Here is a 17356-nt window from a genome sequence, read left to right as displayed (position 1 = left end):
GTTTCACTGAGACTACTGTCCAGGTGACATAAAACATAAATGTACTTGTTTCCAATTTTTCAACAGCAATCGTGCTGTGACTCATGATTTGATTTGACTACTTTTTGTGCACTGTGAACTTGACAAATTTTTACAGGATATGGGAAAACCGAAATCTTCATGTTAGGTAACGATTATCTCCCATCAGAGTGTACTTGCGAAACGACATTTATTGAAAAAATTTTTAATTCAAATTATTCCCTGCCTCGTCGGAAGAGATATCGAAAAAAAAGGGACCAAACATTTTTTAATCAAATTACGGCTAATATATTTAAAAATTCTAAAAATTATAACGAATTATAAATTTCAATGTTGATATTAAGTCGTTAAATAACGACAGGATTTCAACGACTAAGGCGCTCGAATCTTTTTTTCAGATAACGTAATATTGATCGATTGGAATAATGAAATCCAACATAAGAGGGTCACCCCGTGTGGGAGCCGGATTTTATGGGGTTTTTTCGCGATTTTTTTGCGGCAAGGAAAAAAAATATAGACTTTTGAAATTTGAAGGGTTTATTCAATGGTATTTCAACTCTATCGTAGAAATTTTAACTCTGATATCTCTGGTAGATTCGGTGTAATGCTATTCCACAGGAACCCATATGTTTCTTCATAGTCTCCACGATTCCGGGGGATCGGTTTATCTGAGATCAAAAAACCAAGGAGTGTTTTCATTTATAAAGCAGTGGTTATCACATGAATCAAAATCATACAGAAATATGAAAAATTGAAGGATTTGTCCGTTTTGAAACACCTGATTTAAATTTTCCAAAATGTTGCATAGCTCAATAATCCTTCAATTTTTAATATTCCTGTATGATTCTGTACATTCAGGCGATAGCCACTGCTTTACAAATCAAAACGCTCCTTGGTTTTTTGATCGCAGATAAACGGAACCTCCGGAATCGTGGAGACCATGCAGATGGTTTCCTCTGAAGTAGTTTTACACCGGATAAACCCGAAATATCAGAGTTAAAAAATTCTACCATAGAGTTGAATACCATTGAATGAACCCTTCAAATTTCAAAAGTCTATACTTTTTATCCTTGCCGCAAAAAACTTGGGGAAAAACCCCAAAAAATGCGGCTACCACGGGGGGTGACCCCCTTAAGCCAAATCAGTTTTTTTGAAAATAAAAATAGTTTTATTGAACATGCAAGTTGGTTTAGGTATATTCATACACACTAGAGTGGTCGTTATTTGAGATCAAAATTTTACCGTTTCCGCCCCCTAAATCGGTTCGAAATACATAAAAAATAATGCTGTGATTTTTCATATTTTTAAAACAATGCTTAACCCTCGACCACGGGGGTTGAAGTTTTTCGTTTATAATACATGGAATTTTTCTGCGTTTGAGGTCGCGATTTTACTGTGGACCTCAATACGTTTGGAAAATCTTGAAATTTTCAGAAATTACTTCACAAGCATGTTGCTACACGGAAAAAATTTCCAATACTCCTACCCTCAAAATATTGTATAGCATCACCATACTAACCCATTAATGCGCAAAATAACAATTTTGGACACTCAATTTCAAGTACACATCAGTTTTAACTGAGGAACAAAAGATAAAATCTTCAAAATCTGGCATAGCAAGTTTCTGAGGGCGCTCTTTCAGAATCTGGCATTTATTTTGTAAAATTAAATCAAAATCTTCATTGTTTTGGCGTTTTGAATTGAAAAGTGAAGAATTTTTGACGTTTTTTTTCCTTTAAATCAATTTCCGTTACTGTTGCTGTACTCAAATAATCATACTATCGCCAGCAAAAGTGTTCTCAATGACTGACCTTTCCAGAACACTGGTGATGAACACTTTTTTCTCACTCGATTTTCGCAAAATGGCGGTTTTCGCAAAACAGCATGATGAAAATTTGCATGATTTTTTTTCTCGAAAGTCTCAACATAACAAAGAAATATTCCAAAACAAAAAGTACGGAGAATTCTCTAAAGAATACGTGTGATTTTTTTCAAAGTTTTTCTAGCTATGTTTGTATTTTTCAATTTCGATGTTTTGTAAAATTTTAAAAGCTCTGAAAAGATTCACACGCATTCTTAGGATGATTCTTGAACAATTTTTGTTATGTAAAATTTTTTTTAAAGCTGAAACTTTTTGAGAACAAAATTATGAACCTATTTATTGTGCGATGGAAAATAATTTTTTTTTCAAAAAGTTTCAACTTTACAAAAAAATTTGATATAACAAAAATTGATGAGAATCATCCAAAAAATACGTGTGACTATTTTCAGATTTTTAAAAATTTTTCCATAAATTGTGAAAATAAAAAAATACAAAAATAGCTAGAAAATTTTTGATAAAAATCAGACGTATTCTTTAGATGATGCTGAATACTTTTTGGTCTGTAACATTTCTTTGTTACGTTGAGACTTTCGGGAAAAAAAAATCACGCAAATTTACATCATCTTGGAAAGACTGAGTGAGAAAAGAGTAATTATACATACTTTTATAATACTGGTTACAACCAGTGTTCGGAAAGGTCAGACAATGAGAACACTTTTGCTGGCGATGATATGGTTATTTGAGTGCAGCAACAGTAACGAAAATCGATTTGAAGGAAAAAAAACGTCAAAAATGGTTGACTTTCCAATTCAAAATGCAAATACTGAAGATTTTGATCTAATTTTACAAAATAAATGCCAGATTTTGAAAGAGCACCCTCAAAAACCCCCTATATCAGATTTTGGAGAATTTTTCTTTTCTTCCTTAGTTAAAACTGCTTACTTGAAATTGTGTGTCCAAAATGATCGTTTTGCTCTTTAACCCTCTCGGACCGTATGTTGTTTTCACGCAACACGCGCTTCCAGGCCCAATAAAACTGCATCGGTCAGTAAGGTCGGGGTTCTAACTGCCTATTTCCATCAAGCAAGGTTAGATTGCACCATAGATACTCCTAAACCAAGAGATAAACTGCTTTAACCCATCGAAATATCAATATGTATTCGGCGTTTCATGTTGAGTTGGCGTTGTGTGAAAAGGTGCTTTAGTTATCGCAAAAGAAAAGTGAGTACCCATTTTTTTTCGTACTCCAAACATTATTTGCTTTCAAAGAGAAGTTAATATGATGTATTTAAGGTATTCAGTACTAGATTCATTCGTAAATTTTCCTGATTTTGCTCCCCAAGGACCAGGTGCTGCGCGCAGCGAGCATTCAAAAATTCATATTTTCCAACAAAAAAACTGAAATGTCACAATGGATTCGGAAACTAGGGGGAGAGTACGATTTCCGAGGCGCCAAGGTTTGACGATTGATTCTTTATATTTCGACCATTCTAAAACGAATTACAAGAATAAAATTTTTGCGTATTCGGCTTCCTTAAGGAATTATGACCATTTGAAGTTGAAAAAAAGTGTTTTTTTGGCTATTGATGATAAATTTCTAACGCACGCGAATACGTGAGGATATTAATATCTTGCGTTGAAATGATTTTTCGAAGTATAAAATAGTATTTTTAATAGTGTTTCAATGCCGTATTAAAACATTGCGCCTTGATTTTCAAAATGTGTGCGCTAAATTGCAGACTATTAGCGTAACCCGGAAAACACCACGTGGAGGTTGTCTTGTTGTGTTGTTGTGTTGTGTTGTTTACCATCTCCTGTTTCAATTTGCGTCCATTTGTTTATTTGGCAGTATAAGCGAACATTGTTCCAAAATATAACTTCAATTCATTGGGGAAAGTACGATTTCGGATGGGCCAAGATTTAACGATTGATTCCGCACACACATCGAAAGTGCTTCAAACCCACCCAACGATTCCGCGCACACATCGCAGGTGCTTCAAACCCGCTCAACGATTCCGCACACACATCGAAGGTGCTTCAAACGTACCCAACGATTCCGCACACACATCATAGGTGTTCCAAGCCCGCCCAACTATTCCGTACACACACCGAAGGTGCTTTAAACCCACCCAACGATTCCGCACACACATCAAAGATGTGTCGAATGGAGAAATGAATTTCAACATTTTTATAAATTAAAAAAAAAAGCGCCTCAACGTTACAAACCCTATTGAGTGATGTTCCGGACCCACCCAAAAATCAAAAACAGTATTTCTAACGAGTTTTCGACAAATTTTCAAAGGATTGTGATTCGATGAATTGTGATTTGACGAATTTTCCCCAAATCACCGTTCCACCCCCTTAAATTTTTTTATTTTTTTTAATTTTGATTTTCATTTTACTGCAAAATAGTATCATTTCCGATAAAAAAAAGGGCGCTACATGGTCCAAATTAGGGAGCATACACATCATAATGATACTTCAACTTTCAACCCCCCGTTTCACCCCCTTAAAGGCAAAATTTCGATTTTTTTTACTCTTGAAAAACATCTTATTTTGGGCTAATTATGAAGACTGCATGGTCAAAACTTGGCGCCTCGGAAATCGTATTCTTGCCGAAACTAGAAAGTATTTTGAGATAAAATTATGAAGGGAGTCATTTTCCGTCAACGAGAAATAGGTCTCGGTCTGAGAGGGTTAATGGGTTAGTATAGTGATGCTATACAACATTTTGAGGGTAGGAGTATTGGAAATTTTTTCCGTGTAGCAACATGCTTGTGAAGTAATTCCTGAAAATTTCAAGATTTTCCAAACGTATTGAGATCCACAGTAAAATCGTGACCACAAACGCAGAAAAATTCCATGTATTATAAACGAAAAACTTCAACCCCCGTGGTCGAGGGTTAAGCATTGATTCAAAAATCTAAAAAAATTTCAGAATTACTTTTTATGTATTTCGAACCGGTGCAGGGGACAGAAAGGTCTAAATAAATTTTGACCCCAAATATAATGACCACCGTAATATACACACATACACTCACGCGAACATATTTTATTTCGAACTTAAATTTTACTTTGTTGGAATTGAAGTGAAAATTCTCCGCCATGATCAATTTAATATTTTTCATGAAAAAAAAATCCACCAATGCAAAACGAAAAAAATATTGATTGCCTCAGTTTCGATTTGCCAATAGAAATTTTGTAATCAAGCACTTTCGAATAATCTGTCATGCGTTTACAGATTATGCGTTTATACTGCCTTTCTATACTTTTGTAGTCCCTTGCTCTCCTTCGACATTCCTGTTTTGGGTTATTTTATTATATTCTCCAATAATAAACATTGACAAGTCTGATGATACAATCAGAGAGAGAGAGAGAGAGAGAGAGAGAGAGAGAGAGAGAGAGAGAGAGAGAGAGAGCTGATGGGAAAGAGCGGAGGCATGGATTTTTTTTCTAATGTTTCGGAATCCTGACTAATCTCTAGTCCTGTCTCTAGATATATATAGAAATAAACTCTAACCTTTCTAAATATTTTATACCATCAATCCGAATGTTGTTGACAATTTTCGATATTTGTCTCCATTACATATAACACTGTTGGATTCCTCGACCTTTATTTCTCTTTCTTTCTTCTTCACTTTTTTCTCACCACTTTTACCAAAACATTGTCCTGCATTTATCTATTTTCTACAGAACCGGAAAAATTGGAACAGTGTCGGTGAGCTATCAAATTCGCGATCTTTATAACCTTATCTAGTTAGAATTTATAACATACCATACGTCATATCATAACGAAAATATATAGGTATATACTTTTATTATGGCACCAGAAAAATAATATATAGGTATATAAAATGTATTGTGGTACCAAATTTGTCACTAAATAAAACAAATAAACATCAAAAATGTGTGCGAAAATCCGAGACCATTTTTTGATGCAATTAAAAAATAAATAATTAATATCTCTTCAACGCATTAAGCTACAGAGTTCAAAGAGGTCGCAATCGAAAGATAAAAAAAAATAAAAAATATGTTAACTTATAATCTTCTCCGGAATGCTATAATTAATGAACTATAGAAGAAACAAATTTTGAAAATTTTCGAAAACAATTGGAAACGCTATCGCTCCGGTAAAGAGTCTCTGGCAGCAACTCGTCATATACAGGGTGTCCCATTTTAATCTTACAACTGACTTTTCTCGGAAAATATTGCTCGGATCAAATATTGTGTGGAACAAAACTTTTAGGGGTTGAAGGGGGACGTTTGATAAAAATTGGTTTGTGGATCCAAAATTCAAAATGGCGGCGTTAGAATGGCTGACATGTTTTTTTCGAATGGAAACATAACTTTTTTTCATCACCAAAAAATTTTTCAGCGCAAAACCAACAACTTTTGTTGGAAAAATTTTTTGATTAAGTTCATATTTTTTAAGTGAGAACATCATTTTCAACTATTTTAGAGGTATCCAGGATGCACCGCGAAGAGATCTTTAACGTACCAAGTGCAAGTGCGTTTGCGTGTGCGTCTGCATATGCGTGCATACGTGGAGGTGCATGTGTGTGTGTTTTTTATTTTCATTTTATTTTTCAACTTTTTTTAAAAAGAGGGGCATGCAATGCCTTTATGGCCATAGGTACGAGCTCACAAGGATTAGGTCTCTGCGGTTCGTCACTACCGCAGTATTTTCGGACTCCAAACCCTCCTTGTGAGTGTACTCTGATCCCTCCCTAGAGATGTTCAAAGATCCCTCCATTCATGTTTAAACATGCCTGAACTCTTCTCTCAAAACCATCAACTGTGCGTAGGAGAACATCTCTCGGGATCGCACGGCAGGCAGCTCTTATCCGCTCCTTCATGTTCTCTCGTGTTGTTGGAGCTTGACGGTAGACAGCGTCTTTTAAGTACCCCCACAAAAAGAAATCAGGAGACGTAAGATCTGGTGACCTTGGAGGCCAATTTACAGGACCGTCTCGACCAATCCACCGTTGACCAAATGTTGTATCCAGATGATTTCGAACAACATGAGCCCAGTGAGCGGGTGCACCGTCTTGCTGAAACTACATCTGTTGACGTGTTTCCAAATCCAGATCTTCTAGCAAAAGAGGCAGTTCATTTTGTAGAAAATCAAGGTAACGGACAGAGTTCACATTTCCCTCGAAAAAATGGGGACCTATTAATTGCCCGTTCACAATATCACACCATAAGTTCAAACTCCATCGATGCTGGTGATCGATCTGTCTCAACCAATGTGGATTCTGATCAGACCAATACCGAAAGTTCCATCGGTTTACTTGACCACGGTTGTTGAAAGTGGATTCATCACTGAACATAACGTATCGAAAAAAATCCCTGGATCGCTCGATTTATCTCAACGCCGACCGACAAAACGCCACCCTTCGCAACGGATCTGTATTAGGAGTGTCTTGGTGGAATTGTAGTCGCTACGGGTGAAGTTTCGTACCTCTCAATACACGATGCACTGTCGATTTGGGAAACCCCAGTCGTTCCGAGATGACTTTGGCACTCAAATGAGGATCAATTGCTATCATGGCTAAAATAGCTATGTTTCGGGCTTCATGCAATCCACCAAAATTTTTGACGTTTGGGAAATGTCGACAGTGGCGGATCATCGACCTGCCCTCGCTCGCTGCTCAAGGGTTCGGATTTTCTGCCGTGATGGGTGACGACGATCAGGATATTCACGACGATACAAATTTTCAGCTCGGAAGAAATTGCCCCGACACCTCCCTAAAATGAGGAGCATATCAACGATTTCGTTGGGACTGAAATCAGCCATTGTTGCTAATTTTCAGAATTTTCCTCTAATTTAAGAACTTTTAAAAATTTCGAGAATCAAGAATTTTTCTCTGATTTCAGAACCTTATCTTCAAGCGTAAGCCTCGCTTGCGTGTATTTATCTTTAAGCGTAAGCCTCGCTTACGATTAAAGGTAAGATAAACAAGCGTAACTTACGCCCCTCTGTCTCTAAGAAAATGAAAATCCCGAAATGATGGATTTTAAATCACTAACGTTACATATCTCAAGATCTACTGGACGGATTTACTTGCAACAAAGACGAATGGAAAGAGAAAAATCGAAAAAAAATCGTCACAAATTTTCAAGTTCTTTTATGAAATGGTTTATTTGTGAAAGCCATTTGAAAATTCTGTGATGTCATAAAACCGGCATATTCGCGTATATAAGAGTAGCGGCAGGGCTCGCGCTGGCTTTTCTTTTGCGCTGCAGTTTTTCCTTTTAATACTTGGCGTCGAGCCGCTACCGCGTCTCTTGATCCTGACTTTTCCGTAATTTCATAGCAGACAGTATTTCTTCGGAATTTTTTGTCTGAACTCAAAAGCGTTTCCCGAACTCATTATGTAGAAAGCAAGCAATCCGACAATATAATTGTGCTTTCGGTCGCAACTTATTATATCTAATTTATGATCTAAAAGAGCATATCCTTGTTTAATCGCCCCATGAACAGTTTCCACCACCCAATGGATTTTTGTCACGAATCGAGAATCATTTGATTCTCTCGTTGTTAATTCGTTACGTTTTCCTTCAAGAGCTGGCATCAATACTTCAAATCCAAGGCCTTTCAAATAATCTACAATATCACGGAAACCACGATCAAGTACAAAAAAGTCTCCTTTCTCAAGAAGTTTGATTAAACCATTTGGATCCGCCATAAGAATTTTCAAAATGTCTGTATCATTCTTATTTGCAGAGAATGGTCTAAGTATATCTATCACATATCCATTACTTGTACAAATGGTAAATGGTTTAAACAAAAACACTTTTTTCTGACCGGATAATGATTTCCGTTGGTATTCATTGTTCATACTTTTTTGGTGATGAATATGAGAACCGTTACATATTATCATTAGCTTATTATTCAATTCGAAAAGTTGCGTAGCTATTGGTGACAAATAATCCAAAAGTGCCTCTCTTAATAACGCATTTAATCCAAAATATTTAGGTAAAACATCTTTTTCAAATGATTTTAACACTCAATCTGAATAATCAGTTACTAACACCGGCACACAAAAAAAGTGGTCTGCGCATAAAACCGGACCCATGAGTCTAACGTATTTAGGCCCACTGAATCCGAATCCAGGGTCAGATTGGCCAATATACCTCCAAAAATTTGAGTAAATTTCAAAAAACCGCAAAAATTGCGGAAAATCACTGTTAAAAGCATAATAAAAGTTGTCTTCGACCTTACGCGGGGGTGTTTTTTATGTAATTTGACACGCTGAATCTGAATCTAGAGTCAGATTGGCTGATATACCCGCAAAATTTTCAGTAAACTGTAAAAATCGCTAAAACAGGGTCAAAATTGCTTATTGGTATGGGAAGGGTTTTATTAATCTAGATCGAGTATGCTCTTTTTGTATTTTAATGCGCTGAAACCGAAACCGGGCGTCTACTTACTCGTACGTCTCCAAAATATTGCTTCCCTGGAAAAAAACCGGCTAAAATTGTTCTTTACGAATTTCGGGCAGTTCAATCCGAATCCGGTAGCTAGTAGTCCCGATCATACATACTTCCGTCGGAGATCGTGAAAAATAACAAAAAATAGCAAAAAAAACGACAAAAAATATCGAAAAATAATATAACGACAAATAATATAAGAGATAGTCATGGATGTTGACGAGATCTATTAAGCAAAAAGTTCCGAGGATGACGATTGCCACCCAGATGATGAAAGCCACGCTCCCCATACCTTCAACCAAGAAGAATTTAATGATCTCATACGAGATATAGGACTGCCGAAAAATGGAGCTGAATACTTGGCGGCAATATTGAAAAAGAAAAACTGACCCCGGATTCGAATTCAGCGATCCAAAATATGTAGAGACTGATGGATCCGGTTCCGAGGATGACGATTGCCACCCAGATGATGAAAGCCACGCTCCCCATACCTTCAACCAAGAAGAATTTAATGATCTCATACGAGATATAGGACTGCCGAAAAATGGAGCTGAATACTTGGCGGCAATATTGAAAAAGAAAAACTGACCCCGGATTCGAATTCAGCGATCCAAAATATGTAGAGACTGATGGATCCGGTTCCATGCGCAGACTACGTTTTTTTGTGTGCCGGTGTAATTGTTCATGTTCTAATCCTAGAACTGATAATATCACGGCATTTGAATTTCCAGTTCGTAACTTGAAAAGAAATATAACGATGGCTTGCGTTATGTTACGAGTCTCTGTGTTATGCATTGTCGTCATCATAAGTGCGTAGCTTTATTATGTTTTCCCACGTGAGATCTGGTAAAATCCCTAAGCGATCTTCAAAAAAACTAATATCATCGATTTTATTCAAAAGCACAGAATCACTGCTAATAGATAACTGATTTAACAACTTTTCTAGATTTGAGATTTCAAATAAACTAGTATTTTGGTAAATGCGCAATGAGGAAATATTTTCTTCAAAGAACCTTTTTTTAATTAAATAACTCTAGCAACATCGATTGTCTTTTGGAATAAATATTCATCGCTTAATGAAGATTTGCGTACGATCTTCCAAAGGTACTGTTATAATGTTTTCAATCGACCCGCAAACACAACAATATCTGTGACTTATAATTACTCTCGGATACATCATTTCTACATATTTAATATCTTTAACGGGTTTTCCATCGATAACATAACTCGGATCTTCAACTGATGATTGTGAAGATGTCGTTGAAGTCAAAGATAATACCGAAGATAATTGAGACAGTAATGGTTGTGAGATTTCTTGTTATTCTGCTATATCTGTATTCATTGCAGATGTTTGGACAGTATTTGACTGTGATTGAATCAAGATTTCAGATGGTTCCTGTAGATCAGCCTTTTCGCCGACCTTTACTACATAATACATCGTCAATTTTGACATTCTTTCCTATATATCTAGCTATGCTACGAGCCTCCTCCTCAGTAGAAATAATTTTTTTATAACCTTACACTTTCCGAAGAAAAATATCACTACGCACGCATTCGAGATTTTTTGACATTAGAGTTGAATGAAAAATAAAATAAAATGATATATTGAAACTATCGGTTTGAAACTAACGATTAAAAAATTTTGTTATTGTGAAAATACATATTGAAAATATAATCGTTAAATAACTTAAATGTAAATTAAAAAAGTGGAAATCCAATTGTATATTAAATTTCTAAACGAAAATGTGTTATTAATGTATGATAAAGTCAGTGAAATGGCGCGTGAACAAAACTTATGATTAGAAACTAGAAACTGTAAATGTTTATGTGTAAATACGATTTATTCATATTTATGACAGTACTTCAAAATATATGATTGTGTTTGCCTTTATGTTCTATGCATTGTTGAGGTTACGTTATACACTGGCTTTTCAGACAAAAATAATGCATTTGGATTTGACTAGATGACGTTTATCATGAAAATAGCCTTCAATCGTTGTTACCGACCATTATAGATATTTTTATATTTCATTTTGAATATTTTAGCAATTATTTTAAACATTTTTCAATTAAAAACTTCAGAATAAAAAGAATAAAAGAATTGCAAATTAAGCACAAAAATTCGATTTTTATTTTTTTCATCATGTTCCACCATTTTTAAAGAACATAAAAATTCCTAAGTGTAAAGGAGCATGCAAAACCACTTGCGGAAAAATTTTATCATTGCATATCTGAAGGAACATATTTTAAAAAAAGATTTAACTTTTATTTATTTTTAGAAAACTCGAATTTTTACTGTGCGTTCGGGTAAAAAGAAAAATCTGATGTATTTTATCCATTAGCACATAGAAAAAAATTACCATTTATTAATAATCATTTTTCATAATAAATAATAAATAAAAACGAAAAACAATTTTTTTTTCGATATCTCAGAAAATTTTTTAAAGTAAAGACCACAAAATTTGGACAATTTTTTATTTTTTAGTAGTGAAATCATCTCTCAAGTATTTCTAGAAAATGTCAGGGGTGCAGTTTTGATAAGCATATCCGGATATATCCTTTGTATTATAAGAGCAATTGTTTGAAAAAATAAGTCTGGTCGAATGTTTGGAAATGAAATTTTTCCGAATGAACTCGTTCACCTAGCAGCAAATGAATGTTATAAATATATTAGATATCCTATTTGATGCAACGATGGAGTCATTCTGTTGCAATAGATTTTGATTGAAAGATTAATAGTGAGTCAACCTACCTGGCTAATTATCAAATAAAGGTAAATAATTACTTAAAGGCAAAGCACAAGGGATTGTGTGAAAAGTGTGGGTCACAGAATAGTAACGATAGGGCATTAAGTTTCGAAGCCTCACAGAAAGAGAGAAGCCCTAAAATTCAAAGCTACGCCTTACGCTTCTTTTCACGATATTTCACTTGACATATACAAATAATTGATTAGCTTCATTCATAACTCAAGCGGAAAAACTCTTAGATAAAGAAAAACAAATTTCATCAAGAGACTCGGTAGAGTCTCGGGACAAGTACATTGACAGCCCTGTCGTCTGCTGGCCCGAGGCTTTCGCCGAGACTATACTTTCTCTGAATAAAACGATTCGCGGTGGTGGGGGTAAAATTGGCATGTGATTTTCTTTAATAGCGAAGCTCATGAGTTATGTACGGCTTTGAAAATTGAACTTTAAGCTAATTAAGAAGTTCTCTGTCGAATGAGCCCAAAATCAGCATTCTCGGTGGCGTATTTGCTGAGAAAATACTTTGCACGGGCTCAAGATTATGCAAAAGTTACTGACACATCACGAGTTCGACGTATACGTATACGCGTTTTGACGTAGTCAGTAGTAGTAGAGTTGTGCCTCTACGCATTCTGATTGGCTCAACGATGTCGGCTCCTCCAGCTGCTAGGCCGACCGCGAGTGGGGCTCAAGAGTTAGAAGGCCTAAAATAGCGAACAGGCATTCTGTATATCTATATATGCGTTATACAGAATGCCTGTTCGCCATTTTAGGCCTTCTAACTTTTGAGTCTTACCCCGACCGCGCTCAGACTCCGTGAATATTATATATATATATATATAAACCATGTGTCAGCTTTCGATCATCGTATAAACAAACGGAGTTTTGACATTATGGAATACGTGTGGGATAAATAAAGAAAACTTTGGTAATCTAACGAAGTGCATAGTACTAAAACCTGTGGAATGCTAAACTAAACCGGTATAAAAGCAGTCGCGTAAATGTAGTCTGTGATCCGACGTGTGTAAAAAAGAATAAAATAAAAAAATACGCGGTGCATGTCGACGAAACTTTTTAAGATTTCATTAATTCGTTTGACTGAAAATAAGTTTATCATTTATATCATTGTAAATAGGTTATATGATATCAATACATCGATCGAAACCACCCGAGACTTGTTTTCATACTGAACGTCATTTTGACAGGTGAGGTTATGATCCCCAAAGTGCTGTTGTGTGCGGACTCTAATTAAGGAGGGTGGCTACCGACGATACAATGTTGCCATGCTAAACCATGTTAAATACATGAAAAATTTCAAAATGATAAGAATTTAATAAAATTTGGTGAACATATTCTTTAGGGTCAAATTTGACAATACAAATTTTTAAAGATTTTTCTTTTGTACAGTTATCGAGTAATTGATTACTAAAGTTCAAGTGTATAAGCATAGCGTTTCCATATATATAGGTATACATTCCGGGTATAATAAATCTGCTTTAATGCATAATTACTCGATAACTAAGCAGAAGAAAATTTTGAAAAAAATGGTGTCTTCGCACTTGATGTTGAAGAACATTATCACTAAATTTGATCAATTTCTTATCATTTTGACGAGTGTAGCCACCCTCCTTAATCAATGAAAATGGTTCGTGAAAAGTGGTTAATATTTATTTACTTAAAACTTGTGGTATACTAAACCGGTATAAAAGCGGCCGCAAATAAATGTAGACTGTGATCTGTGTGGGCAAATAAAAAATATAAAAAATGCGCGATGCATATGTCAACGAAACTTTTCAAGATTTCATTATTTCATTCGATTGGAAATAAGTGTCAACTGAGATAATCTTTCAATTAAACCAGAGTGTGCGGAATATTGTTCAGTGTAAATAGCAATTTAAATGGCAGTTGTGAGCCCGACAAGGATTCTCAACGCTCATTTGTCGCCGGAGATTATATTTCGAATAACTGATAAATACTTGACCTCGAATTGATATAATACATTTTAGTACTGCACGTAACTTCCGTTATGACTTTTTTTTCATTAACTTTTTTCTTGAAAATAATTATCATGAGTTTCAATTAAAGTTTCCGATTTGTTCAATAAATATTCCAAATTATCAATAAAAACTTGGCCTCTAATTGATATCAGACATTTTTATACTGCATGTAACTTGGATAGTACATTTTTCAATTTGTTTAATATTTATGAATTTTTTTGAAAAATTTTATTTTTCTTTACAGAATTTTTTTCGATTGTTTTTTATTGTTGAATTTTTTTGAACTTAACAATTTTTCGTTTATTATTTCTATAGAATTTTTTTCGTGGTTCTGATTTTTTTTTCTATGTCATCCAGAAACAAGGGACCATCAATGTACTTGTCCCAACCTTTTTTTCCCAAGGGGAAGTTTATGGTTTTTTGATTATAATTTCAAAAATTGTACTGTATGAGGTCTGACGAATACTGATGAATAATGTACTGTTTGATAAACTGAAAAATTAAATTGAGTTTGCGTATAAACAATTTTTTTCGTACTTGAATTATGTATATCCACAGCGTGGCTCTGATAATCGATTAGTATGACAGAAAAATATTGAATCATTGAATCATACTATATTGTTTCATGATTGCAGCACGACAAGGAGAAACACGATAACCGAGGAAGGACTCCATTGATGCTCTCGGTCACACTGGGATATCGAGAATCTGCTGTTGTATTACTAAATCACGAAGCTAATGTTTACACGGAAAACACTCAAGGATGGAGCGGTAAAGACTAAACTAACATAGAAATTTTGGTGTTGTAGGGCAATCAATGATCTTTTTGCTGTTGCCTGAGTTCAGTGAGGTGTTTATTCAAAGGATAGATATAGAGATTATAACCACAAAAGAATTATACTTTCCAGAAGGGAAAATATTTATAAGACAAGCCTCAACTTGGATTTGAGTAATTTTTAAATTTTAGTCCTGCCTTCCACTCCACTCTCCCATTGCCGCCATTTGTTTCGTATCATATTAAAAATCTGGAGACGCGGCAGCGTCTTGGTGCCAAGTATTTGAAAGAAAAATTGGTAATTATGTAGTTTGATTACTTTTCCGAAAATCAACGAAAGAAATTTTTTTTTAGCATGGACGGCTTCGATTAGTTACCATTGATGATATTTCGTCGGGGGAGGCTAACATTTTCGATAAAAACCATGTGTTTGAGGTTTTGAAGTTATTGGAAAAATATGATGAAATATGGTATATTTGAATATTTTTGAGTTCACAACACGACAGAGCGCGCGCACACACACACACACACACACACACACACACACACACACACACACACACACGCACGCACGCACGCACGCACGCACGCACGCACGCACGCACGCACGCACGCACGCACGCACGCACGCACGCACGCGCACACGCGCACGCGCGCACGCGCGCACGCGCGCACACGCGCACGCGCGCACACGCGCACACGCGCACACGCGCACACGCACACACGCACACACGCACACACGCACACGCACGCACGCACACGCACACACGCACACACACATCAAAGGTATTCTAAACCCGCCCAGCAATACCACACAAGCATCAAAAATGCTCTGAATACACCTACCGATTTCGCATAAACATCGCATATGTGTATCCGGAACAACTTTTGATGTGTGTGCGAAATCGTCGTATTGGTTCAGAAAACTTTCGATGTGTGGGTGTGGTTTCGCTGGGCGGGTTTAGAGCAACTTTGGTGTGTGTGTGTGTGTGTGCGCGCGCGCGCGCGCGCGTGCGTGTGTGTGTGTCCACCTGTCCTAATGTGAACTCCTAAATAGCCTGATATACGCCAAATCCCCGCATTTTTCCAACAACTTCAAAACTCCATAACTCATGGTTTTTATGCAAAATGTTAGCCTCCCCCAACGAAATATCACTTACTATAGTCCAATCGATAACTTCGAGAAGAAGAAAAAAAAATTCCATTGATTTTCGGAAAAGTAATCAAACTAGATAATTACCGAAAAATTTTGTAGGCAGAGCGAGTCAAGACGGAATGTGTATTTTTACTCTCGATTGGTCGATTCCCCTTACTTGTGAAGATGAAGTGGCCGCCATTTTTAGAAGATGTCGGATGAAAAAAATTAACGTCCCATATGACAATGTGATTTATGTGTTTTCATGATTTTTCTTTTCTGTGACATTGAGAAAAGGGTCAAATTGCAGTTGTAAAAATTATGGAGTCTGATTTCACGATCAAAAGTTTTCTTAATCCATTAACGCCCAAGCGTCCCGATTTTTTACCAAGCTTTCAACGCTATTATTTTTTATGTTATTGGCGTTGACGAAATTTTGTTTTCAGTTATATCGACGTAGAATTTTGTGCTCTTTCAGAATATTGGCTTAACGTTCCGATTAGACATGAAGAAAAATAAATACGACCGATTCAAACGTGAAAAACGTGACTATTTTTGAAAAAAAACCTTTTTTTGTATTTTTTCTTTTCCAATGTTACCGCAAAGAATTCATACTGTAATCATGATCAGGGATGATCATGGTACTTACAGTTTAACAGGAAATTTTTATGTAATCATTGAATCACTCCTTTTTATAATATGACGGCAGGAACGTAAATCTTTTTTTTTCACCTTAATTCGCCTATCTCGGCTGGATGCAAAGGAAAAAAAATATCGATTTTTTTCCGCACACCCTAAAACCATAAACTTCCCCTAGGAAAAAAAAGGTTGGGACAAGTACATTGATGGTCCCTCGTTTGCTGATAATTCCACTCATAAAAAAAACTTTTGAAAAAATTAAAAAAAAATTGTAAAAAAAATTATTTTATAAAAAAAATACAGAACAATTCGAAAAAAATTTCACAAATCTTGAAAAAACATTATCTTTAAAAAAAACTAATCTGTATCTATTTTTTAAAGTGTCAAAAGAATCAAATACCAAGTAAAAAATAAAAAACCAAAAAATCGCGCTTGAAATCATTTTGGAAACCGATGCCTCATTCTTCTTATTTGATTCGAAGGGCTAAATCAATTAAAAAAAATTCCATCTAATTTACGTGCAGCATTAAAATTTATTATATCAATTCGAGGCCAAGTATGTTCTAATAAATTGAAAAAAGTTACCATTTGAGTTACGTGCAGCACTAAAATTTATGATATCAATCGAAGGACAAGTAATTTATGAGTAACTCCAAATTTCAACATTATGGAACTGTTTTAAGAAGCTTTTAAATCCAAAAAAATCACATGCAAGCTAGTCATTTCTTACTCTATGGTGGCAGAGACAATCGATTTTTTTCAGACTTTCAGGAGCTACTGATATTATTCACA

The 17356-nt window shown here is 35.5% G+C and overlaps 1 protein-coding gene across 9 annotated transcripts in view; it reads left to right on the top strand.

Moving 5' to 3' along the window:
• Positions 1-17356, top strand: part of LOC122414958 (ankyrin repeat domain-containing protein 13D) — an 83605-nt gene that overhangs the window by 3673 nt on the left and 62576 nt on the right. For 8 of the 9 annotated variants that reach the window (XM_043426663.1, XM_043426666.1, XM_043426668.1 and 5 more), the window contains one exon: positions 14651-14786. The exons of the other annotated variant lie outside the window; for it this stretch is intronic. In XM_043426663.1, coding sequence (XP_043282598.1) covers positions 14651-14786 — 136 coding nt within the window. The remainder of the gene's footprint in view (positions 1-14650; positions 14787-17356) is intronic. 9 annotated transcript variants of the gene reach the window in all.

Source organism: Venturia canescens, chromosome 8, assembly GCF_019457755.1.
Source record: "Venturia canescens isolate UGA chromosome 8, ASM1945775v1, whole genome shotgun sequence".
In the NCBI taxonomy this organism is placed as follows: Eukaryota; Metazoa; Arthropoda; class Insecta; order Hymenoptera; family Ichneumonidae; genus Venturia; species Venturia canescens.
This window is presented reverse-complemented; position numbering and strand designations above follow the sequence as displayed.